This window comes from Phalacrocorax carbo, chromosome 3 (genome assembly GCF_963921805.1).
Source record: "Phalacrocorax carbo chromosome 3, bPhaCar2.1, whole genome shotgun sequence".
NCBI lineage: Eukaryota > Metazoa > Chordata > Aves > Suliformes > Phalacrocoracidae > Phalacrocorax > Phalacrocorax carbo.
Genome location: NC_087515.1, coordinates 67,240,192 through 67,258,188, shown reverse-complemented (window position 1 = coordinate 67,258,188; position 17,997 = coordinate 67,240,192). Strand labels below are relative to the sequence as shown.

Here is a 17,997-nt window from a genome sequence, read left to right as displayed (position 1 = left end):
CCGTGGGGAGAGGGAAAGGAGATGGGCATTATAATTTGTGTGTGTTTGCGTGCTTTCTGGGGTCTGAACAGCATGAAGGAAATTATAGGTTCCCACTTCTTGTGGAGGAAGGAGGGAAGTCATGGCCAAACGTCCCATAGGAGCTGCTAAATGAGAATACCTGTCTTGGGGTTGCAGTGGTTGCAACCCACTGAGGTATTGAAACTGGGGTTGCAGTTCAGAGTTTCAGGCAATACATGGCAGTAGTTGGAGGTGGCCATATGCACCTTGGAGGCTGTCAGCGTGAGTAATGGGCAGTGTTGTTCCTACTGGGTTTGCCCTTGGTAGGTCAGAGTGCAGAGCGGGGAGTGCCCCCACACTACACTTCTGTCTCCGCGACTGTTCTTCAGAGGACTCCGGTTAGCTTCTGCCCCCTCTACATCTCTGTAATATAAAGGGTATGTACCTGGCTGACCTGGAGTTAGCATTAGCAGGGGGAGAGACAGCTGGAGACTGGAGTGCTGCAGCCACAGCCCCCCAGAGCCAGGCCTTTCCCCCGTGCAGGCTCAGAAAGCTTGTGCGGCCTGAGCTGGAGGCCTGCGGCGCAGCGCTGAGCTAGTGAGCTGTTTCCACTTTCCCTCTCTGCCCTCATGAGCCCCGGTGGGTCCCTGTGCGGATGGTATCTCCTCACTGCCTGGATTTAGCCTACAGCCTGCCGTCTGACGATACCAGGGAGATCAAAGAAGGACATATTGTAGAAAAGGTGACGCATGTGTTTTGATTGCATTAGCCACAAACCATGGCTGGCAATGTTTATTGCTTTTTTTTGTTACGTTTTGTCACTACGTATTTTTTACAAAGACGCCAACACGTAGACCGGTCAACGGCTCAAACTGAGGCGGATAGGATGGACAACGTCCCACCTCAGGCTGGCAGCACCTCAGCAAGCAGCCTGTGCGAACCGCGGTGGCCGCGCTGAGCCGAACCGCCTGCGCTGCCCTCGCACACGCCGCACGTAACCCCTGCGAGCGCCCGGCGGGAACACGCGGCTGCCCTTCTCAGGTCTCTCGAGTTACAGCTGAGCCCTGTCACCACCGCCGAAAGGCAGCAGAGACTGAAGTACGGCGTGTTCCCCACCTTCCTCCGGGCTCCCAGGTGCCGAGGAAGGGTGCCACGTGAGGCCAGCCCGCTTCGGCGGCAACAGGTGCACCTACTGCCCTAGGGAAGGTGAGAGCGCCCCTCGCCCCGGACGGCGCCTCGCCGGCTTGCTGCAGCTGGCTTTCCCCTCAGGAGGCCGCGCTCCCCGCCGGCCGAGCCGGGCCTGCTCTGGCTCCGAGGGCGGGCAGGACGGAGGGAGGTCCCGTGCCCCGCTGCCGCCGCCATGTCGGGCCCTGTGCGAGCGAGGCGTGGGATCAGGCAGCGCCACGGACAGCCTCGGCGCCCGCACGAGCCGGGGTCCTCGCGCACTTAAGAGGGTGAGGCGGAAGCCCCGCCTTCCTTTTGGCTGGCGGCTGGCGGCGGCGCCGGGGTGAGTAGCCGTGATGGCGCCGGGGCCTGCTGGGCCGAATCCGCGCCGCCGGCGGGGCATCGCGGCGGGAGCGGGCCGGGCGGGGGCCGTGGGCCGGCCGGCGCCACTCACCGGGGCGGCCTGTGTCTGTATTTGCAGCAGGAAGCCGGGCGGGGACAGCACCCACCGAGAGCGCCATGGCCGAGGAAGGGTGAGCGGGGCCGCGGGGGCGGCGGGGCGGGGGGGGGCCGCGGCTGTCTTTGCCGCGCCGTTTCGTGCCGCTCCGCGTCGGGCCTTTGCGGCTTAGCTTAACTCGGCTCGGCCCGGGCAGGCCCTGGCGCGGAGCCGTCGCCGGCTTCCTGCGGGCGGAGGCGGGTGCGTGGCCGGGCCGGGCGGGCGGCGGGTGCGGGGCTGCCTCGGCGCCGCAGGGGAGCGTGGGGAGGTGTCAGCTCTCCTAGTTTCTCTCAGTTTCTCCTTCGGCTTAGTTCTCCCGCTCGCCTTTTTTTCCTGTATTTTTTTATCACGATTGGATGCTTGCAGGTGAACGGGAAGCTTTTGCTTACAGCAGAAAGATATTGGCATGCTCAGACCAATAACACGTGTCTTCTCTTTAGCATTACTGCTGGAGGTGTAATGGATGTTAACACCGCCCTGCAAGAAGTGCTGAAGACCGCACTTATCCATGATGGCCTAGCTCGTGGTATTCGTGAAGCGGCCAAAGCCTTGGACAAGTAAGTGCTGTTGCCATTTTGTCTATGGTGAATAGCAAAACCGGTGAGGTATGTTGTGTTGTGAGGTACATTGAATCCACTCGGTGGTCACTTTGTCCAGATGTTTAGCTGAAAGCTTTTGCAAGAACATGTTTTTCTGCCACAGAGTTTTGTCTTCTGCTACTTCTGTTTTGGGGTCTTTAATTGTGATATTAAACCACAGATGCTAAACTCAGTAACTCAAGAATAACAGCATCTAGTGTATTAGGTTCTGTCTTTTTGTGACCCCAGCGCCATCGAGTTTTCACATGGATTGTTTTTGTGAAGAAAACAGAATGGTGCTTGCAGTATGTAGCTATGGAAATCTGGGGCTCAAGAGCCTTGTGTTTTAAGAAATGATAAACCCTTCTCAAAACTTCCTAAGAATTTTGATTGGGAGCGTTAGTATGTATGTCAGACTTCGTTTAGAAGAGTTGGTTAGTTTTTATGACGAAGACATCGAATTTATAGCTTGGCTTTACTTTCTTGCTAGCTTCATTCTTATGTGTTGCAGCTATAAATAAATAATCACTTTGGTGCAATATCAAAACAATATTAAACTTGTAGTACATGTGCCAACCATGGTAATTAGTTAGGGTTTCTTGGTAGGGTGAAGTACTATATGTATGTGTATATATATGCATACATACACACCTGTGCATGTCTACATATAGGCACATACTTTTAAGAATAGTGCTTAAGTGTAATGCTACAGTGTTTGGGTGATGACTTAACAATTTGTCGGATACCCCTTCACTCTTCTTATGAGTGAAAACATCAGTCTGACAAACCTGTACATGAAAGACAAGGTAGCACACTGTGGAAGATGTACAACTTAGGTGACTGGCAGGTAGTTTGTAAGAGTACTTCTGAGTTCAGCTACAAGTTTGTATGCTGTGTGTTAAGAGGCTGATGTATGTACAAGGTTTATATGCATTTGTGTGTGATGGTTCTTGCGTGGAAATGTATCTGAAACATTCTGCTGAAACTTGTGATGAAGAAGGCCGTAGAGAAAACTGACTTTGTTTGCAGTGGTCAAATCACATTAGGTTAAGCATAGAAGACCTACACAGCTCTCTCTGTTGTCAGGTATCCCTTTGGTATTCTTAACATTGTACCAGAGTATACAAAGAGCCTAATTAGAATTGGGGCCCTGTCATAACAGCTTCTTTGAACGTAAGTAGAAAAGATTGTTCTGAAGAGCTTATAACAACTTGAGATGGAAACTCAAGCTTTTAATAACTATAATTCTAATTCTAATTTTAAATTATTGTAATCCGAGGTAAACGAGAAGAAGCAACTTGTAATTTGGTTGCTTTCTAACAGTGACGCCAGTTCTTTATGGGACATGGTGTTTATCCCGTCTTTACAATTTTTTCCAAAGGCTGAGAATTTATTTAGTGGGATTTTTAGGAGCTGCTGAAACTGGGTTAGAATCTGATAAGAAAGCTTACAATGTATGAATAGTAGTCTGTTATATATAGATGGAAAACATAAAAAGTAGTAGATGATATTAAAAGTCTATTTAGTATTCTAAAAAGCATATGGTGTCTCAAAACCAAAAATTAAATTTAGGAAGTGTTTGTCTAGAAATGCATGTGCTGAATTTTGATCTTTGTGGCTTTGATTATTAAAGACAGCTTAAGCAGCATCTGAAGTTACATTTGTCAGTTTTCATTTTTTTTAGACGCCAAGCCCATCTTTGTGTTCTGGCTTCAAATTGTGACGAACCCACGTACGTGAAGTTAGTTGAAGCACTTTGTGCAGAACATCAGATCAACTTAATAAAGGTGAGTGTCGGAAGTTGAGACACAAGTTTGGAACAGTTACCCTGCTTGCAGTGTAAGCTGCTTGTTTCAGCATACAGAGAGCCGTACCTTTGAAACACTCTGCTGTAATTCTGTGTATGGCTTATCTAGGCAAAATTTCTGTTAGTAGAGATTGTGCTACTTCTATAATTGTCATGTACGCAGTACAAAAACTGGATGTAAATGGCAAAGGGTGTGTATCAGGTATTTTACAGTGGTGACATGAATTTTTGTGTCCTGTATAATAAGAAATAGAATTATTGCAGCGAGTGGCCAAAGAGCATGGCAGAAGTCTTAATGTGACATTTTTCTTCAAATAAAAATACTTACGAGCTGTACAATGATGATACTTTGGCTCCCTCTACTGATAACTTGTGAGGAAAGTGCCATCCGTTACCCAGTGCTTCTGAGAGTACAGCGGCTTGTTTATTGAACCTAGTTATGTTAGAAATGACTAGTTCTAACGTGATGCAATGTTTTACACAGGTTGATGACAACAAGAAACTGGGTGAATGGGTAGGTCTCTGCAAGATTGACAGAGAAGGAAAACCTCGCAAAGTAGTGGGCTGCAGCTGTGTGGTTGTCAAAGTAAGATGATGCTAATTCTGGCTTATTTCTTGACTTCTGAAAATAAGCAGTAAAGATAAGGATGCTTTAAATAGAGCTCTTAAATTATTTTTTTAAAACAATTGCGTCCCATTGTTGGTAGTGAAAGTAAACTGCTTCCCTGTTCTATATTCCCTTCCGTGTTTATGTAAAACAGCCATTAATTTTGTGAGTTAGTGGTTGTGTCCTTAAAGTATCTAGACTCACTTGCCAGTAAACATTAAAGGAAAGGCTTTTTAACTAGAAGAGATGAAGTAAAAAAATACCAGTTAAATGTGTCTGCTCAACTTGAAAATGTTTTGCAGAGCATATTTTAAAATAAAGCTGGTAAAGTAAAGCCACAGTACGAGCCTTGAAGACTTTGTTGTCTTTGAGGTCCCAAGAGATGGCTACATCTGCACAAAAGACTAATGCCTTCTGCATGTGTTTTCGTACTTTTGTTACTGTGTCACATACTTTACTTGGCTTGCTTTAAGCAGAAATGAGGAATTTGCTTGAATCCATACCAATGGGTGTTACACTTGAATGAAACAGAGGAGTCCTGTATTAGAATACTCGTTTATTAGAGAACGAAGGGAAAGCAGCTGGCGTATTGCTTGAGGTTCTCATTTGTATGGAATTTTGGGAGTGCCTTGAGAAAACATGTCAATCTCAGCTGCCCGTTTTTAAAACAGGTTATGAAATCCTGAACGGGTCTGTATGTTATTAACGGGTTATCTTGTGTTACAGGACTATGGCAAGGAATCTCAGGCCAAAGATGTCATCGAAGAGTACTTCAAGTGCAAGAAATGAATGGAAAATAAATTTTGAACCTGACTAGTGTGTGTGTGATTAATGGGTGGGTATTTGTGGAATAGTTCTTTGTGTTGCAAAGAATAACAACAGAAGATGAAAGGACTTTGCAGGCCTTGGTGTAGTTCGTTAGTATGTTAGCTCTGCCAGCGTGTTAAAAAGGTAATGGTAATCCCTGCCACTCCTATTCTAGGGTGCTTCTGTTTCCTGTTCCTGCCCCAGAGGTTACCAACTTACAGAACTGTGCATGGCTTCTCAGTTGCAAAAATGCTGACAGTTGATTACTACCTTTGCTTGGCCATGCTTCTGCCTGAGCTCTGGAGGGCTTCTGAGTAACCTGTTAGGGAAAGTCCAAAGTACTGCTTGCATCTGTGATGAAAACTTGGCTCCCTCTGCTGAAACAAATGAGGAGAATGGCCTTAACCGTTACCCAAATCTTCTGAGATGCTGCAGGGACTTCTTTAAATGCTGTCTTAATTTATTCAGGGAACTTAATTGACACAGGGTGTGTTTTGCTGGGTTCCCTCCCCCCCCCCCAGTTTAAAGCAAATTATGGGTAGAATTAGCTTCTTATAAGCAGCATTGTCGGGTACTTCCAGATTTGATTCTGTAGGAGTTCTCAGTAGTCAAAGTGGCCAAGCAGCTGAGATCTTACCGCTCAAACACGGCAGTATTGAACTCTGACTTGCCCAGCATCTTGGTTTCCTAATTGGATGATGTACAGAACTTGTTTATTTGTCAGGTTTTTTTTGCTTTTTGACTATAGGGTGAGATTGGGACTGGAAATCAAGGTTACTTTTCTCTCTCCTGCAAGTTGTTTTGTCTTATATTTTCTGTGCAGCAGCTCTCAGTGGAGTCATAAGGAATTGCTCCATTATGCTGATCAGGGGGATGTGAATGTGACTATGTGGAGCTGGGTACCTGTAGACTGCAACAGGAGTGCCTACCTCCATTTACCTCTCGGGCTCTTGAGTTTGAATTTTTTTTATAGTTTGTAACCCTTTTTTTTGACATCCCCAGTCATTCAAGTAGTGTAGAGGCAGGCATCTTCTCCAGATGCTGGGCTCAGGTGCACTTTCTTACAGCTCTCATTAGAGCCCTTGAAGTGTTTTGTGTTATTTTCCCTGTCACAGCTTTCTAGTAGCTATGCCTGGGTGACTGATGTTTTTGAGAGGTTCCTGTGGTAGCCTTTTCAGGTGTACTTAATAATGGAGTCACCTGTTCCAAGTCTGGTTAAAACCAAGAAATGTATCCTTGTGCTGAACTTAAATGTGTTCAGTCTTGTCTGTGAATTTCTCAGTCAAGGAGTTGAACAACAGCTTTTAACATTGTTGAGTTTGGCTAATAATGTTGAGTACCTGACTCCTGCATACAGAAGCACACAAAAGCACGCTTCATCTTTTGTCCTGTCTTAAGCTGCATCTTCCAAGAGTTTTGGATAAAATAAACTTACGCTGTTTATCTTTGTAATGTTTGCAGCTGCATTCTATAGAAGAATTGTCTGAAAATGGTGGTAGGCTTGGCAGTCTTAATAGGATCCATGGTTCGCTTCTCCTTGTTTGGCTGTTTTATCAGAGTTAAATTCACAAAGGGAATTGGGATCCAAAACTGGAGCTCAGTACCTGGATTTGGTGGCCTGTGTGTTGCTGGGGTTGAAAGTTCTTTCTTAATTGAACATGATTCTGTACAGGAGCGTTTACCTGCTAGGAGTAGTGAAGTCATCGTAATTCCTTAAATCTCTGGGTGCAGAGTAACAAATGAGCAATTCAGTAAGCTCCTTCAGGGTAGTGGGTGAAGACTTTTATAAGATGAAATCCATAGCCTTACATTCTCAAATTTGAGGAAGTCTTTGCTAAGCCTGTGTGAGCAAACTGAGCTTTTCCAGGTGTTGAGCTCTGGCTAAACTACAGCTTTTCATTTTGGTTTTTAACACAAAGTGACCCAGGAGAATGGAGAAGAGCATTGTCCCTAGTTCAGATACTTCACTGACTACAAAGGGAGTTTAGGCAAGTAAATTACGTGTAATGGTTTTCTGGATGCATATGATTGTGAAGTTAATCTTAAGGTTTTAGGGCTGTTTGATAAAATTTTGGTTGCTTTAGAATGGGCAAACAATAGATCTTAGAATTTTTTTAAACTGGATTTGCCCTTCTAAGTGAAACTGAAGTTACCTTGAGGTCAACTCAACATGGAAAATTTCTGCTGATACAACTTAATGTCCCATAAATCTAATGGCATCTTGTGAGGTGAAGCGCCAATACAACATACTGAAGTTCCAGAGGGGACTATTCTCTACTTTGCTATTGGAGGGAGAAAAGGGAGAGGAAATGGGTAAAAGAAGAAATGTTTGTGTCCAGGTGAATTATAATTGAGAATCTTGAAAGGAAAAGAAACTGACTGAAAAGAATGAGTAAGCATGGAGTTGATAACCTGTTGCTTAATAAAATTCTGAAGAAGTCTGGCTGTTACTACTTTACCTCTATAGAGGATGTGGAAAAGTGTTCACCTCGTGCTGTGCATTTAATATCTGAAGTTGTTCCCCTTTGCACTTAATATTTTTGGAGAAAGCTGATTCAAAGTAACATGCTGCATTGTGGTATCATTGCTGGATTTCCTGTCCAACACTAGAAAAGTAAGATATGCCGAGAAAGAAAGATGTTCTGTGAATGTTCACAACCCACAAGAAGGCTGAAGTAAGATGACATTAATTTGGTTAGGCCAGAACAGTACAACAGCACCACTTTCAGATTCACACTAAAGGTGGGCAAGATGTCTGTTTCATGGATTTCGAGTTAGGATGCAGCTTTTTACTTCAGACGGGAGCAGTGAAATTCCTTGTAACAACTTGCGGTTTCGTTTTGGCGATTTTTTTTTTTAAAGCCATATATGGGGAAGATGCACGCTGTCTCTGTAGTTGGATAAGACTGAAGAGTTGTTAACAGCTTGTGAATTTATAAGTTTAGTGGAGTTAATAGTCTTCATTGTAAATAAGTCCGTAGGGAGTTCTACATGTTTTAAACCTGCAAGCAATTGGAGAAAAGTCCAGCACACCCTATTCAACTTTACAGAATAGCGTACTTCATCTCACACAGTTTATTTTCAGCATGAGAAAAATAACATCTTCAGTATCAAAATGGTTTCTGTACTTTTATACCATGGGATACTGGAATTGCTACTTCAGGAGTAGCTGGGTTATGCATTTCCTCTTGATCAACATATCAAGTATGGTCAGTTACCTCTTAGGAAGAGGGGTTCAAGTAAGGAAAGCTGTAGTCCATGGGCAATTTTTAGCTTTTGTTTTTGCACCAATAGAATGATACCTCAGTGTAACTTCAGGACTGTGATTTTTTTTTTTAAATAAGTCACTTGATCATTTTACATGGCAATGAATATTAATACTAGGGGATGACAGCTCTCTTCATGCCAAGCCCTTTTCATTGGAGCAGAACCAACACTTCCTAAATATTTTTGCCAAAAGGAATTGGGTTGAGATCTTAACTTTCTTAAATTCATTCAAAATGCTTAGGTATCAAGTTAGGGTTTTTTCTGTAGTGCTTTGTTTCCTGGAGGTGACCTTAGGACCTATGCAGTGTTAGTGCTGGAGAACTGATTAAGACTCAGTTTACTTTCTGCTTATTGCACTTTTTACTTTATACTTAAGATTATCCCTAGTGCTTGATTTATTTTCAAAAACTTCCTCAGGACTAAATTCCACCCACTTTCTGGTTCACCTTCACCTTTTACAAAAGTTGTGGGGTTTTTTATATGTTTTTAATTTAAATTGGGTAAGGAAGACAAGTGATTGCTAGTCCTTCATGCTGGAAGACTTAGCATGTGCTTCTCTGAGACCTCTGCTTTGTAGACTGAAGAGACAGTGTTTCTTCACACTTCCTTGAGATTGTGTTTTTGTTTTGCCATAGAAGATGTTCTGATCTTGATAAGCCCTGCAGGATTTCAGATAAGGTTTCAGAGTAGTCGTCTTTGGATGACTTCTTAAATTACAGCCATCTGTTGTCATCATGCTAAAGGTATCCATTACCTGTCGCCTTAAAGAATGTGGTTAGACAGTGTTAAACATGAGACTGGGAATTAAAGACTTGTGAGGTAGGGTTCTAGGACTGAGCCTGACTTTTCCTCTGTTGCTGGTCATATTTAATGTCCCTTGCATGTTTTCCTTGCTGTGAAACAGAGATAATGCAGAATGGTTTGCTCAATGATGCATGTTTTGTGGCATTTGGTTGGCAGAAGAGGCCACATGAAATCTTTTTCCAGACTAAAATATCCGTTTTTAGTGGTTCTGCATGGATTGGTAATCCTGTCCAGGCCTAAATACCTACGTTTCCACGTGAAGTGGAAAGCTAGCAAAGCACTTTGAAAAAATGTTGGTAAGTCACTGTGAAGTTGCCAAGTACAGACTTCTAGATACTATTGGAAGATCATCCTATGTGAGATTCAAAGTATCTTGAGAACAGTTACAGTCATTTTGTTTTGGAGTTGTGGCCCTGACTGTGGCTCCCATAGTGGGGTTGGTCATACCTGCCCTCCATGCTTTCCCATGACAGTGCCTGTTTTACTGTTTCAATCCCTTGGAGTCTGGGATAACGGTGGTGCTACTCCATGCTAAGCCTGGTTAAGGAAGTATGCGTGCTTGTAATTTGTAGTGGGAGCCTGGATGCTCACTTGAAGGTAACTTCTTATCAGGACAGCTCATTCATATCAGCATCTCCCATTTGTAATATGCTGATATGTTTTGCAGTAGCACAAATGTCAGGGGAGCGGGCTTGTCAGCAGCAAATTGCCATGATGTGCAAGCGCTTCCATGGGCTCCAGCCATTCCTTTGGAGAGCATTGTTAGTTCTGCCTGCTTTGCCAAGAGAAAAGTATGTCTTTTAGTCTTAATGCATAAAGTATTTTATGGAGGGTGAGCACTAATCCCAGATGAAGAAAAAATGTATTTAGTATTAAAGCACAGAATATCCTTAATGATTTCCGTTACAAATAAGAATAAACCTCAGTATTTTCTGACTAATCTTCCTGATTTAGAATTGCATCCACCTGTTTGCTTTTGTTCCTTGTGTGTTCTACAGAACCTGGATATCCCAGCAGTCAGCCAAAGCTCCTCTGATGTCCATGTTACTGAAGCTGGTGGAAACATGGTCCCTCAAACATGGTCCCTTTCCGGGAGACCTCACAAAGGTCTCATCCAGTGTTGTAAAGGAACTCTGAACATAAATCCATTTGTCAGCCTTGCCTTCTCCTTTAGAGAAGACGTGTTTGGGATTTGAAGCTTCAGTAGGCTTTTTAACTTTGTGTTAGGCCATTGAACTGGTTACTGGATGTTCAATGAGCACAGTTGTGGCTTAATTTTATGTAGCCACATAAAAAAGAAATGGCAAATTATTTTCTCAACAGTCTTAAACTGTTAATTTTAGACAGTTAAATACACGGGATTTTTCTTTTTTTTCAGCCATTGGTCAGCAAGCAAATGTTTATTTTGAGAGTCTTTTTAACAAATTGAGCAGATGAAGTGGCTAGGATGCTGTTGGATATAATAATCCTACACACAATCAAATTTCCTCATGCATTGGCATTATTTTTGAATGATGGTTCACCTACAAAATACCCTAAATCTACATCAACTGCTTCATGTAGCTGACCTGTTGTAAATGATGGTATAATGTTTTATGGAAGTAAAACACTATACAAATATCTGAACTTTATGCCATTGGTAACTGTGCTTCCTTCATTCAATTCCAAAAGTGTCTGGGTCACATAATACTATATGAATGAGTAAAAACTAATTTGAAAGTCACTGACTTACAGGAGCTTTCCTCCTCTTCCAATTCAAAAGCAATTGGGGTGACTTTATAGTACTTAAGCAGAAGTATTTAAAATATTTTCACTGAGACCTGTGCGAGCAATATGATATTATATAAAATGGGGATACTTTCTATGAGCAAAGTAACAATTTCAAAAAATCTACAAACTGATATAATATTTTTTGTACAGGGTTGGTTAGTTTAAAAAATAAAAACTTCTAATAATAACTTGGTATTTCATATTGCTGAAAGATTATGAAGCAGAGTTATATGAAAATATATATCCACAAGGGGAAGCATGTTTGTACAAATCAACCTGGCTGTTGTTTTGCTTATCTCATTGGAGGTTTGTTACCTCTCAGTAGTCCTATAGCTCAGTAAATCCAGAAATCTGTTCATCTTTGCTGTAGCCTGACTGAAGTTAGTGTCTGTAAGGTAAGTGTTACTGTTAGAAGCACAACAGTAGAGTTTGTATGTCAATACTCTACAAAAATATCAATGCATAAGAGGTCAGATATTCTTTACTAAAAGCAATGAAATAATAGGCATTTAGGTCAGTGCCTGGCATGCCAAGTTCCTGCCCCGTAAAATTTTACAATCAAGTTATGAAACTGAAAAAATATATTTTAGGCTGACATGCAGAAAAATGTTTATTAAAGCAAATTTCCTGTTTTCATACTCAAAAATTGTAATTCCAGTATGCTTCATTTTTTTCCATTTTTTTTCCAAATGGTGCTAAGACATTTTCCACAGTGAAAGAGTTCAATTCCCTGTTAAAAATAAGCTTTGTATTTTGAGGACAGAAAAAAGCCATGCCCCCTAAGTAACCTTTTATATTGATTGTATTGTTAGCAGCCAGTGTGTTGGATAACATAATACAGATGCTTAGGGACAGGTTTAAGAAGGCAAACGGGGGGGGGGGGGGGAGAAAAAACCTGAAATGTTTCTAGTTTTCAGAGTATGTGTTTAAGGGAATGGAGGTTATGTTTTGTAGAACCCCTCCACAAAAAAAAAAATGAAACACCCTCAAATATCCATATATATAGAAGTGTTTGTATGTCAATACAAGCTATGGTATACATTCTCTTTTTCGTCTATTTATTTGAATGGACAATATTCAAGTATCACCCTTTGGCTTTGCTTTTTTCAGGGTAGCAAAATACAACGTTTGTCAGCACATGTACAAGAAATGCCTTTATGTGCATGGAATTTAGCAAGCTTCTGTACTTTTAAAGACACTTAAATTAAGTTCCCGTTTCTGTAGAGACTGACTTTCACCCTTCTGTTCCTTCCATGGATGTTTTATATTCAAATCAAAATCTCAGCTGGTTCTGACTCTTCCCTCATGGCTATCTAACCATCTGTTTTAAACTCAGCATGATAGCTTTTAACATTTCCTCTTAAGACTAGCATGTCTTGATCCTTTTCTGATCATTGTGAACAGCATCATTGTTCTGTCCGGCCCTCAAGCCTATTTATGTGTCCTCTTCAAATGAAAGTTGATTGGAACATATGTGACTCTTCTACTTGCAATTGTGTGAAAACACCCCCTAAAAATGCTGTTTGGACATGAGCTATGAGTGATTTTGCATATATTCAGAAAAGAAGAAAAACTTTTAGCCAAACTGGCCTGCAGCCAAGAAACAGGGATAGGATTGAAATGCCCGTTGTACGTCTGTCTCCATTATCTTATGATAAATTCCATCATGATATTATTGACTGAGCTAGTCCTTCCCATAAGATCCTAACTACATTGTTTTATTACCTATTTTCCATGGCATGGAATTATTCCTAGAAGAGGGTCCACATCAAATATATTTTTTTTAACTTAAAGCAACATAGCTGTTTCTGAGACTTCTGTTGTGTATACATCGTTTGACAGGGGGTAGTTTACTTTTTTCCTTTAATGCCAGCTAACAACTTAAAATCTTTTCCATGGGAAGTTCAAGTGTTTCCATTCATGGACTTGAGATGTAACAGGGAAGCGGGGGGAGAGGAGGAGCACTTCCAGATGATGGATGAAAGGGGAGGATTAGCTGTGTAGGAAAGAAAAAATGATGGGTAGTTAGGCAGACTGGTCAACATAATTAAAAGTAGGTGGGAGCAGAGCAGGAATTGCAAGAGGCTGAGTCAATGAGAGACAGGAGAATCTGGTATTGAGCCTCAAGAGACCCCTGCCTCACTACTGGTGTCTTGCCAAGAATTATCCATGAAAGAAGCAGCAAAGTATGTTTCTCATTGTCCTCTAGCAGTGGTCCATAGGGAGGATGACTGTCAAGGGACAGAAGTACTCGGTGGAGAAGCGAAGATGCATGCACATGTACACATGCGTATGCCATCTCAAAGGCAGATTACAAAGCTCCAGGTAATATTAGAGGGAAAACGGCTGCATGTGCAACCCTGTTCAAGTCTCTTGGCATGTATATATTCTTTAAGTACACAGTCATATGCTTTTGTTTCTACAGTTGTCTTACATAATTTGAAGACAAAGCAGACACTGACAATCAGCTAGAGCTCTACTGTGAAGAAGGCTGCTGTGTATAAAAAAAAAAAGGAAAAAAAGACTGAGGTTTTGTCATTAAAAATGGTGATGTAGGTTCTACCTTTGCCACTGAGTTCCTATGTGGCTGTCACCAATGCACTTAGTAATCTTCACAAAGGGTGACTGATGGTGATATTTCATTTTCTGGATGCACCATCTTGCCTGTGCCCTGTTCTGTAGGAATGCCAAACATTCAGAGCTATTGAAATTTTAGTTTAAGCATAGAAAGCTACCAGGCATGCTTTCTTCCTGAAAAATATAGTTTACAAGAATCTCAGATGGGCTAGTCTACATGGATGGGTGCCTGTAGGTTGCAGATTATTGTTATCCTGAAAAGCTGGTTCATTTGCCCGGTGTGCAAAACATCAAACTAGACACAGAGAGGAGGTATTTTATTAATTTCATTTTTGCACAAAGATGGGTGCTAGGTGGTAACTCCACACAGCTAGCACACCGCACTGAGAAACTACAAGGCATTTATACAGTTAAATGTGTCAGTCACAGCTAATATTTACACCCCTTAGATAATGGTTAGTTTCTTTCTCATTTTGACTTAAAGTTACAACACCCTTTAAATTTATCATGTGTGCTCGGAGAGTAAGGGGCTTATTTGAGTGGGGGTTTTTCTGGCCTATGGGTGTGATTTTTAGTATCATGAGCATAGTTCTCCTAAATGACACTTAGTTTTAGTTCTTATCAACATGCCAATTAGTTGTTCCCCTTGACTATATACTTTATCACCCAGTTCTCAGCATATTCTGAGGCAGGATGTTCCCTTCCATCAGTCTCTCAGCATTCTTCATGGATATAGTCACAGGGAATCATTTGTTTTCTCTCTCCACTTTCTTTGCTGGCCGCCAAATTCTGTTTTGCCAAGCTCAAGTGGTGCGCTGTTATTGTCTGGAAGAAAATTATCTTCTCTTTGGGATATCATTATGATTTCCCAAAGTGTAGCATGGGGAAATGATCCCCTTCGGGGGGAGAGTGAAGACCACTTCTGCCTCTCAAGCGCTTCCCCTGGCGGCATTTGGGGATTTGGCTGGTGCCACCGGTTGCAGGCTGCATGCAGCGCACCCCCTACCGACAGCAAAACCGAGGGGCGGCCAGGCCCTGGCAGGCGGGCAGCTGCCAGACCCTGGCCGGCGCAGCCGGCTCTCGGCATGGGCTGGGCCTGGCTGGGCCTGGCTGGGCCGCGGAGCGCCGTGCGCCGGCCCGCCGGTCCCCGGCAGCGCTTCCCCAGCCCGGCGGGAGGTGGCACCCGTGCTACAGTCGACGGGCCGCGGCCAAAAGCAGGGAGCAGGCCTGCAAGTGCCGGGCTCCCCGGGACCCGGGTTACAGGAGCAGGTGCGGCGGTGATCCCGGCAAGCTGGCGACATAGGAAACAAATGTGAAATGAAACTCTTTAATGCCTTTGAATGTTGTCGATTTCTATGCGTATTTTCCAGTATTGTAGGCTTGTAAAATCCAAGTCAGTCAGATGTTTAGACTTTTACAGCGTGTAGAAATGTGTTTGCATAAACCAAAGGACTTTGTTGTACAGCTGTGACTCCTTTAATCTGTTCTTCTTAGAGTTGTACCGCACAGGGCAAGCAGTCTTGTCTGCTTTCTTTCACAGAGATATTTCATGAACAAGGTATGAACGTAGAGAGGGTTGCAGGAGATGTTTAAGTAGTCAGCCGTTTGGAACTTCGCTTTGTATGTTGTAAGTAACACAGTCTATGAGACTAGAGAACGCCAGTGTCAAATCAAGCACTTAAAGGACAATATAGTCTTAAGATAAGAGCCAAGGTAGGTGAAGACTTTTTTTTTCCCTGCTGCCTCAAGTGTCTGATGTTTTACAGTGTTCAAAGCATTTCAGTGTGCTTATATTGTATTCACACATATGCAATGTATTTGAAACATTCCTACCAAGGAGATTGTGGTAAAAACTGTAATGTGCAGCTTGCTGGGTTTCATTGTAAAGTAATATAATCTCCACATGTGCGAAGGCCAGTGCAATATTTTATTTTTTGCTTACCCCAGGGAATGTGATATTAAATTTATCAGCTGAAGTATTTGAATGAGAACTCATAAATATTTTTTGAGGTGCATCAGTGGTGTACGTGGGGAGGGAGAAGACGTGCAGCACTGGGTGAAGAGGAAGTAGTTCATACTTTTCATCCTCCTCTGACACGTAACAGCTATGCCTTGCCCCTCAGATGGGATACTGGTAAATTTCCTCAGTGACTGAAAACAAGTTTTAAATTAGGAAGAATTTGTTAGTCACTGATTTTTATTGATAATTATTAACTCTATAGAACCTGGACTTCAGATGTTGCTCACATTGGATACAGAGCTCCAGGTGCCTTGGGGAGAGGTGACGGGTTCCCAAAAGAGAGGTATCATTCTGAAGACATTTCAAATGCACAGGAGGGACTTTTGGCCTGTCCATTTTACCTGATGCACTGTGGTTGTAGGCACCCTAGGTAGGCTAGGTATTGCCAAAGGTAGGAGGAGTCTGTGCACTATGTTAATGTTGTTATAAATCTTCCAGGGCTTAAGCAAGTATCTCTGCATGGCATTGTTCTGTGCTGTTGTGTGATCTAGTCTCTTGTCTGGAGTTAATTTGGGTGTCTCCAAAACAACTCTGTGGTGCTTTAGAATAATCCAGGCCATGCTGAGTTAGCAGTTCTTTGTCATCGTTGGCTCAGAGTTCAGCTGCAGCCAAAATTGCCCGTATCAGGAATGGTACTAAGAACATGACTAAAGATGACATTTTGCCACTGTAGAAAATCTTCATGCCTCCACATCTTGAGTACTGCATACGATTGGTCTCCACATCTCGAAGATAGCATAGGTTTTCGTTTTAAAAAAAGGAAAAAAGATATGGGAAAGCACATCTAAAATTATTAAGGGGAACCAGTAGCAGGCTCGTGGTCTCACTTCAGTTTGGAGAGAAGGCTGAGTGAGGATGAAGCTGATTTACAAAATCAAGAAGGCAGTGCAGAAGATGAGTGCTGAACTTATTTACTAAATCCTTTAACAGTAGATCAGGGAACATGCATTGAAACTGATAGGACATAATTTAAAACAGGTTTTTAAAAGTGTCTTTTTTCAAAGCATGCGATAAACTTCTACAACTTGCAAGAAAGTGTGGAGTCAGAACACATCAAGAGGTTCAAAATGGATTAGATGAATTAATGGATAAAAGGTGCAAACCAGATACTATTGGGAATAGGAAGCAACGTTCTCTCTGACATCTGAAGTCTAACAGCCAGATGCAGGAGAACGATTATTGGACCTTGGATAGTGGCTTGTTTCATATACTCTCCCGTAGCAACTTCTGCAACAGCCAGCAGGGGAGACAGAAAACTGGGCGATGGGCATGGGTGTCAACCTGTGGGGCATTTCTGATAGGAAAAAAATGTGATGGATAGCTTCCACAAGTGCTAAAAGAGTGCAAATTGATGCCTAAAACCTCCAGTTTCATGGTTAGAACCATAAAAAGGCACAAAAGGAATCATTAGCACTTACAGAGAAGACAGGCAAAGAGGAGGTAGTTACTTTAATCCTGTGGAACTCAAGGAGATAGACTTTTTCAGGAATCTGCTTGATTAGCGGCTGGCTCAAAACTGAAGGCTTGCAGAGACTTAAGGTGGCTCAGGGTGGTAGATTATAGAAGGGAAGGAAGCAGTAAGACTTTTTACTATCATTTAAGTTGAGGAGTTTAGGACTGTAAACATACCTAATTCAGTTATCTTTCCAGATACTCTTAGGTAATCTTACTTAAAAGTTCTTGGTTTTTTTTTTCCCTCTGAGATTGCTCTGGTTTTGCAGTGGACATACCTTCTGTGCCTTTGTCATCTTGGGAATGACATTGCTGTGATGCACGTTGCTTGGAACTACTTATTGAGCCAGCTCAGAAACTGAAGTGAGTCCAGGGCTGAATTTGGCACACCCCAGCTGTTGCCCTGCAAGTACATTGCTTTCTGCACCAGGACGGGTTATTTCCAAAAGGAGTTGAATGTTGGGGTTTTTTTTCCACTCCATAGAGTCTTTAATGACCCAGGCCTGCCTATACTAGACACCAGCTCTTCCCTCTCCATGATATTTCATCCAGCAGAAAAGGTGAGCTGGCACTTTTTTGGTATAATAGTGAGGGAGCTCTTGGAACTTCAGAAGGCATTTCTCCCTTTGATCTAAAATAGCCCATGTG

The 17,997-nt window shown here is 42.7% G+C and overlaps 1 protein-coding gene and 4 non-coding genes across 7 annotated transcripts; all 5 read left to right on the top strand.

The window, feature by feature from the left end:
- The first annotated feature begins 1,432 nt into the window (after nt 1–1,432).
- Nucleotides 1,433–5,465, top strand: RPS12 (ribosomal protein S12). 3 transcript variants are annotated; one of them, XM_064447257.1, is made up of 6 exons: nt 1,433–1,507; nt 1,646–1,697; nt 2,101–2,217; nt 3,923–4,025; nt 4,530–4,631; nt 5,379–5,465. In XM_064447257.1, the coding sequence occupies exons 2-6, from the start codon at nt 1,684–1,686 to the stop codon at nt 5,439–5,441; spliced, it is 399 nt and encodes a 132-aa protein (XP_064303327.1). In that variant the 5' UTR covers nt 1,433–1,507; nt 1,646–1,683; the 3' UTR covers nt 5,442–5,465. The 3 variants fall into 3 exon arrangements, with proteins under 3 accessions (XP_064303327.1, XP_064303328.1, XP_064303329.1); XM_064447258.1 differs by having other exon boundaries at nt 1,475–1,507; nt 1,649–1,697; XM_064447259.1 differs by lacking the exon at nt 1,646–1,697 and having other exon boundaries at nt 1,483–1,507.
- On the top strand, nt 2,952–3,026 carry LOC135312929 (small nucleolar RNA SNORD101). The gene has a single exon (XR_010372543.1). It is a non-coding gene; the product is annotated as a small nucleolar RNA SNORD101 (small nucleolar RNA).
- LOC135312941 (small nucleolar RNA SNORD100) lies at nt 4,376–4,462 on the top strand. The gene has a single exon (XR_010372557.1). It is a non-coding gene; the product is annotated as a small nucleolar RNA SNORD100 (small nucleolar RNA).
- LOC135312939 (small nucleolar RNA SNORA33) lies at nt 4,912–5,046 on the top strand. The gene has a single exon (XR_010372555.1). It is a non-coding gene; the product is annotated as a small nucleolar RNA SNORA33 (small nucleolar RNA).
- Nucleotides 5,466–5,805: 340 nt separating the features above from the next.
- On the top strand, nt 5,806–5,890 carry LOC135312940 (small nucleolar RNA SNORD100). Its single transcript, XR_010372556.1, has one exon. It is a non-coding gene; the product is annotated as a small nucleolar RNA SNORD100 (small nucleolar RNA).
- The last annotated feature ends 12,107 nt before the right edge of the window (nt 5,891–17,997 follow it).

What these genes read in the sequence shown, in the direction of transcription:
- RPS12 (XM_064447257.1), top strand. An exon ending in GCGGCCAAAGCCTTGGACAA is followed by an intron (nt 2,218 to 3,922) that starts GTAAGTGCTGTT and finishes CATTTTTTTTAG; the next exon opens with ACGCCAAGCCCATCTTTGTG. An exon ending in GCAGCTGTGTGGTTGTCAAA is followed by an intron (nt 4,632 to 5,378) that starts GTAAGATGATGC and finishes CTTGTGTTACAG; the next exon opens with GACTATGGCAAGGAATCTCA.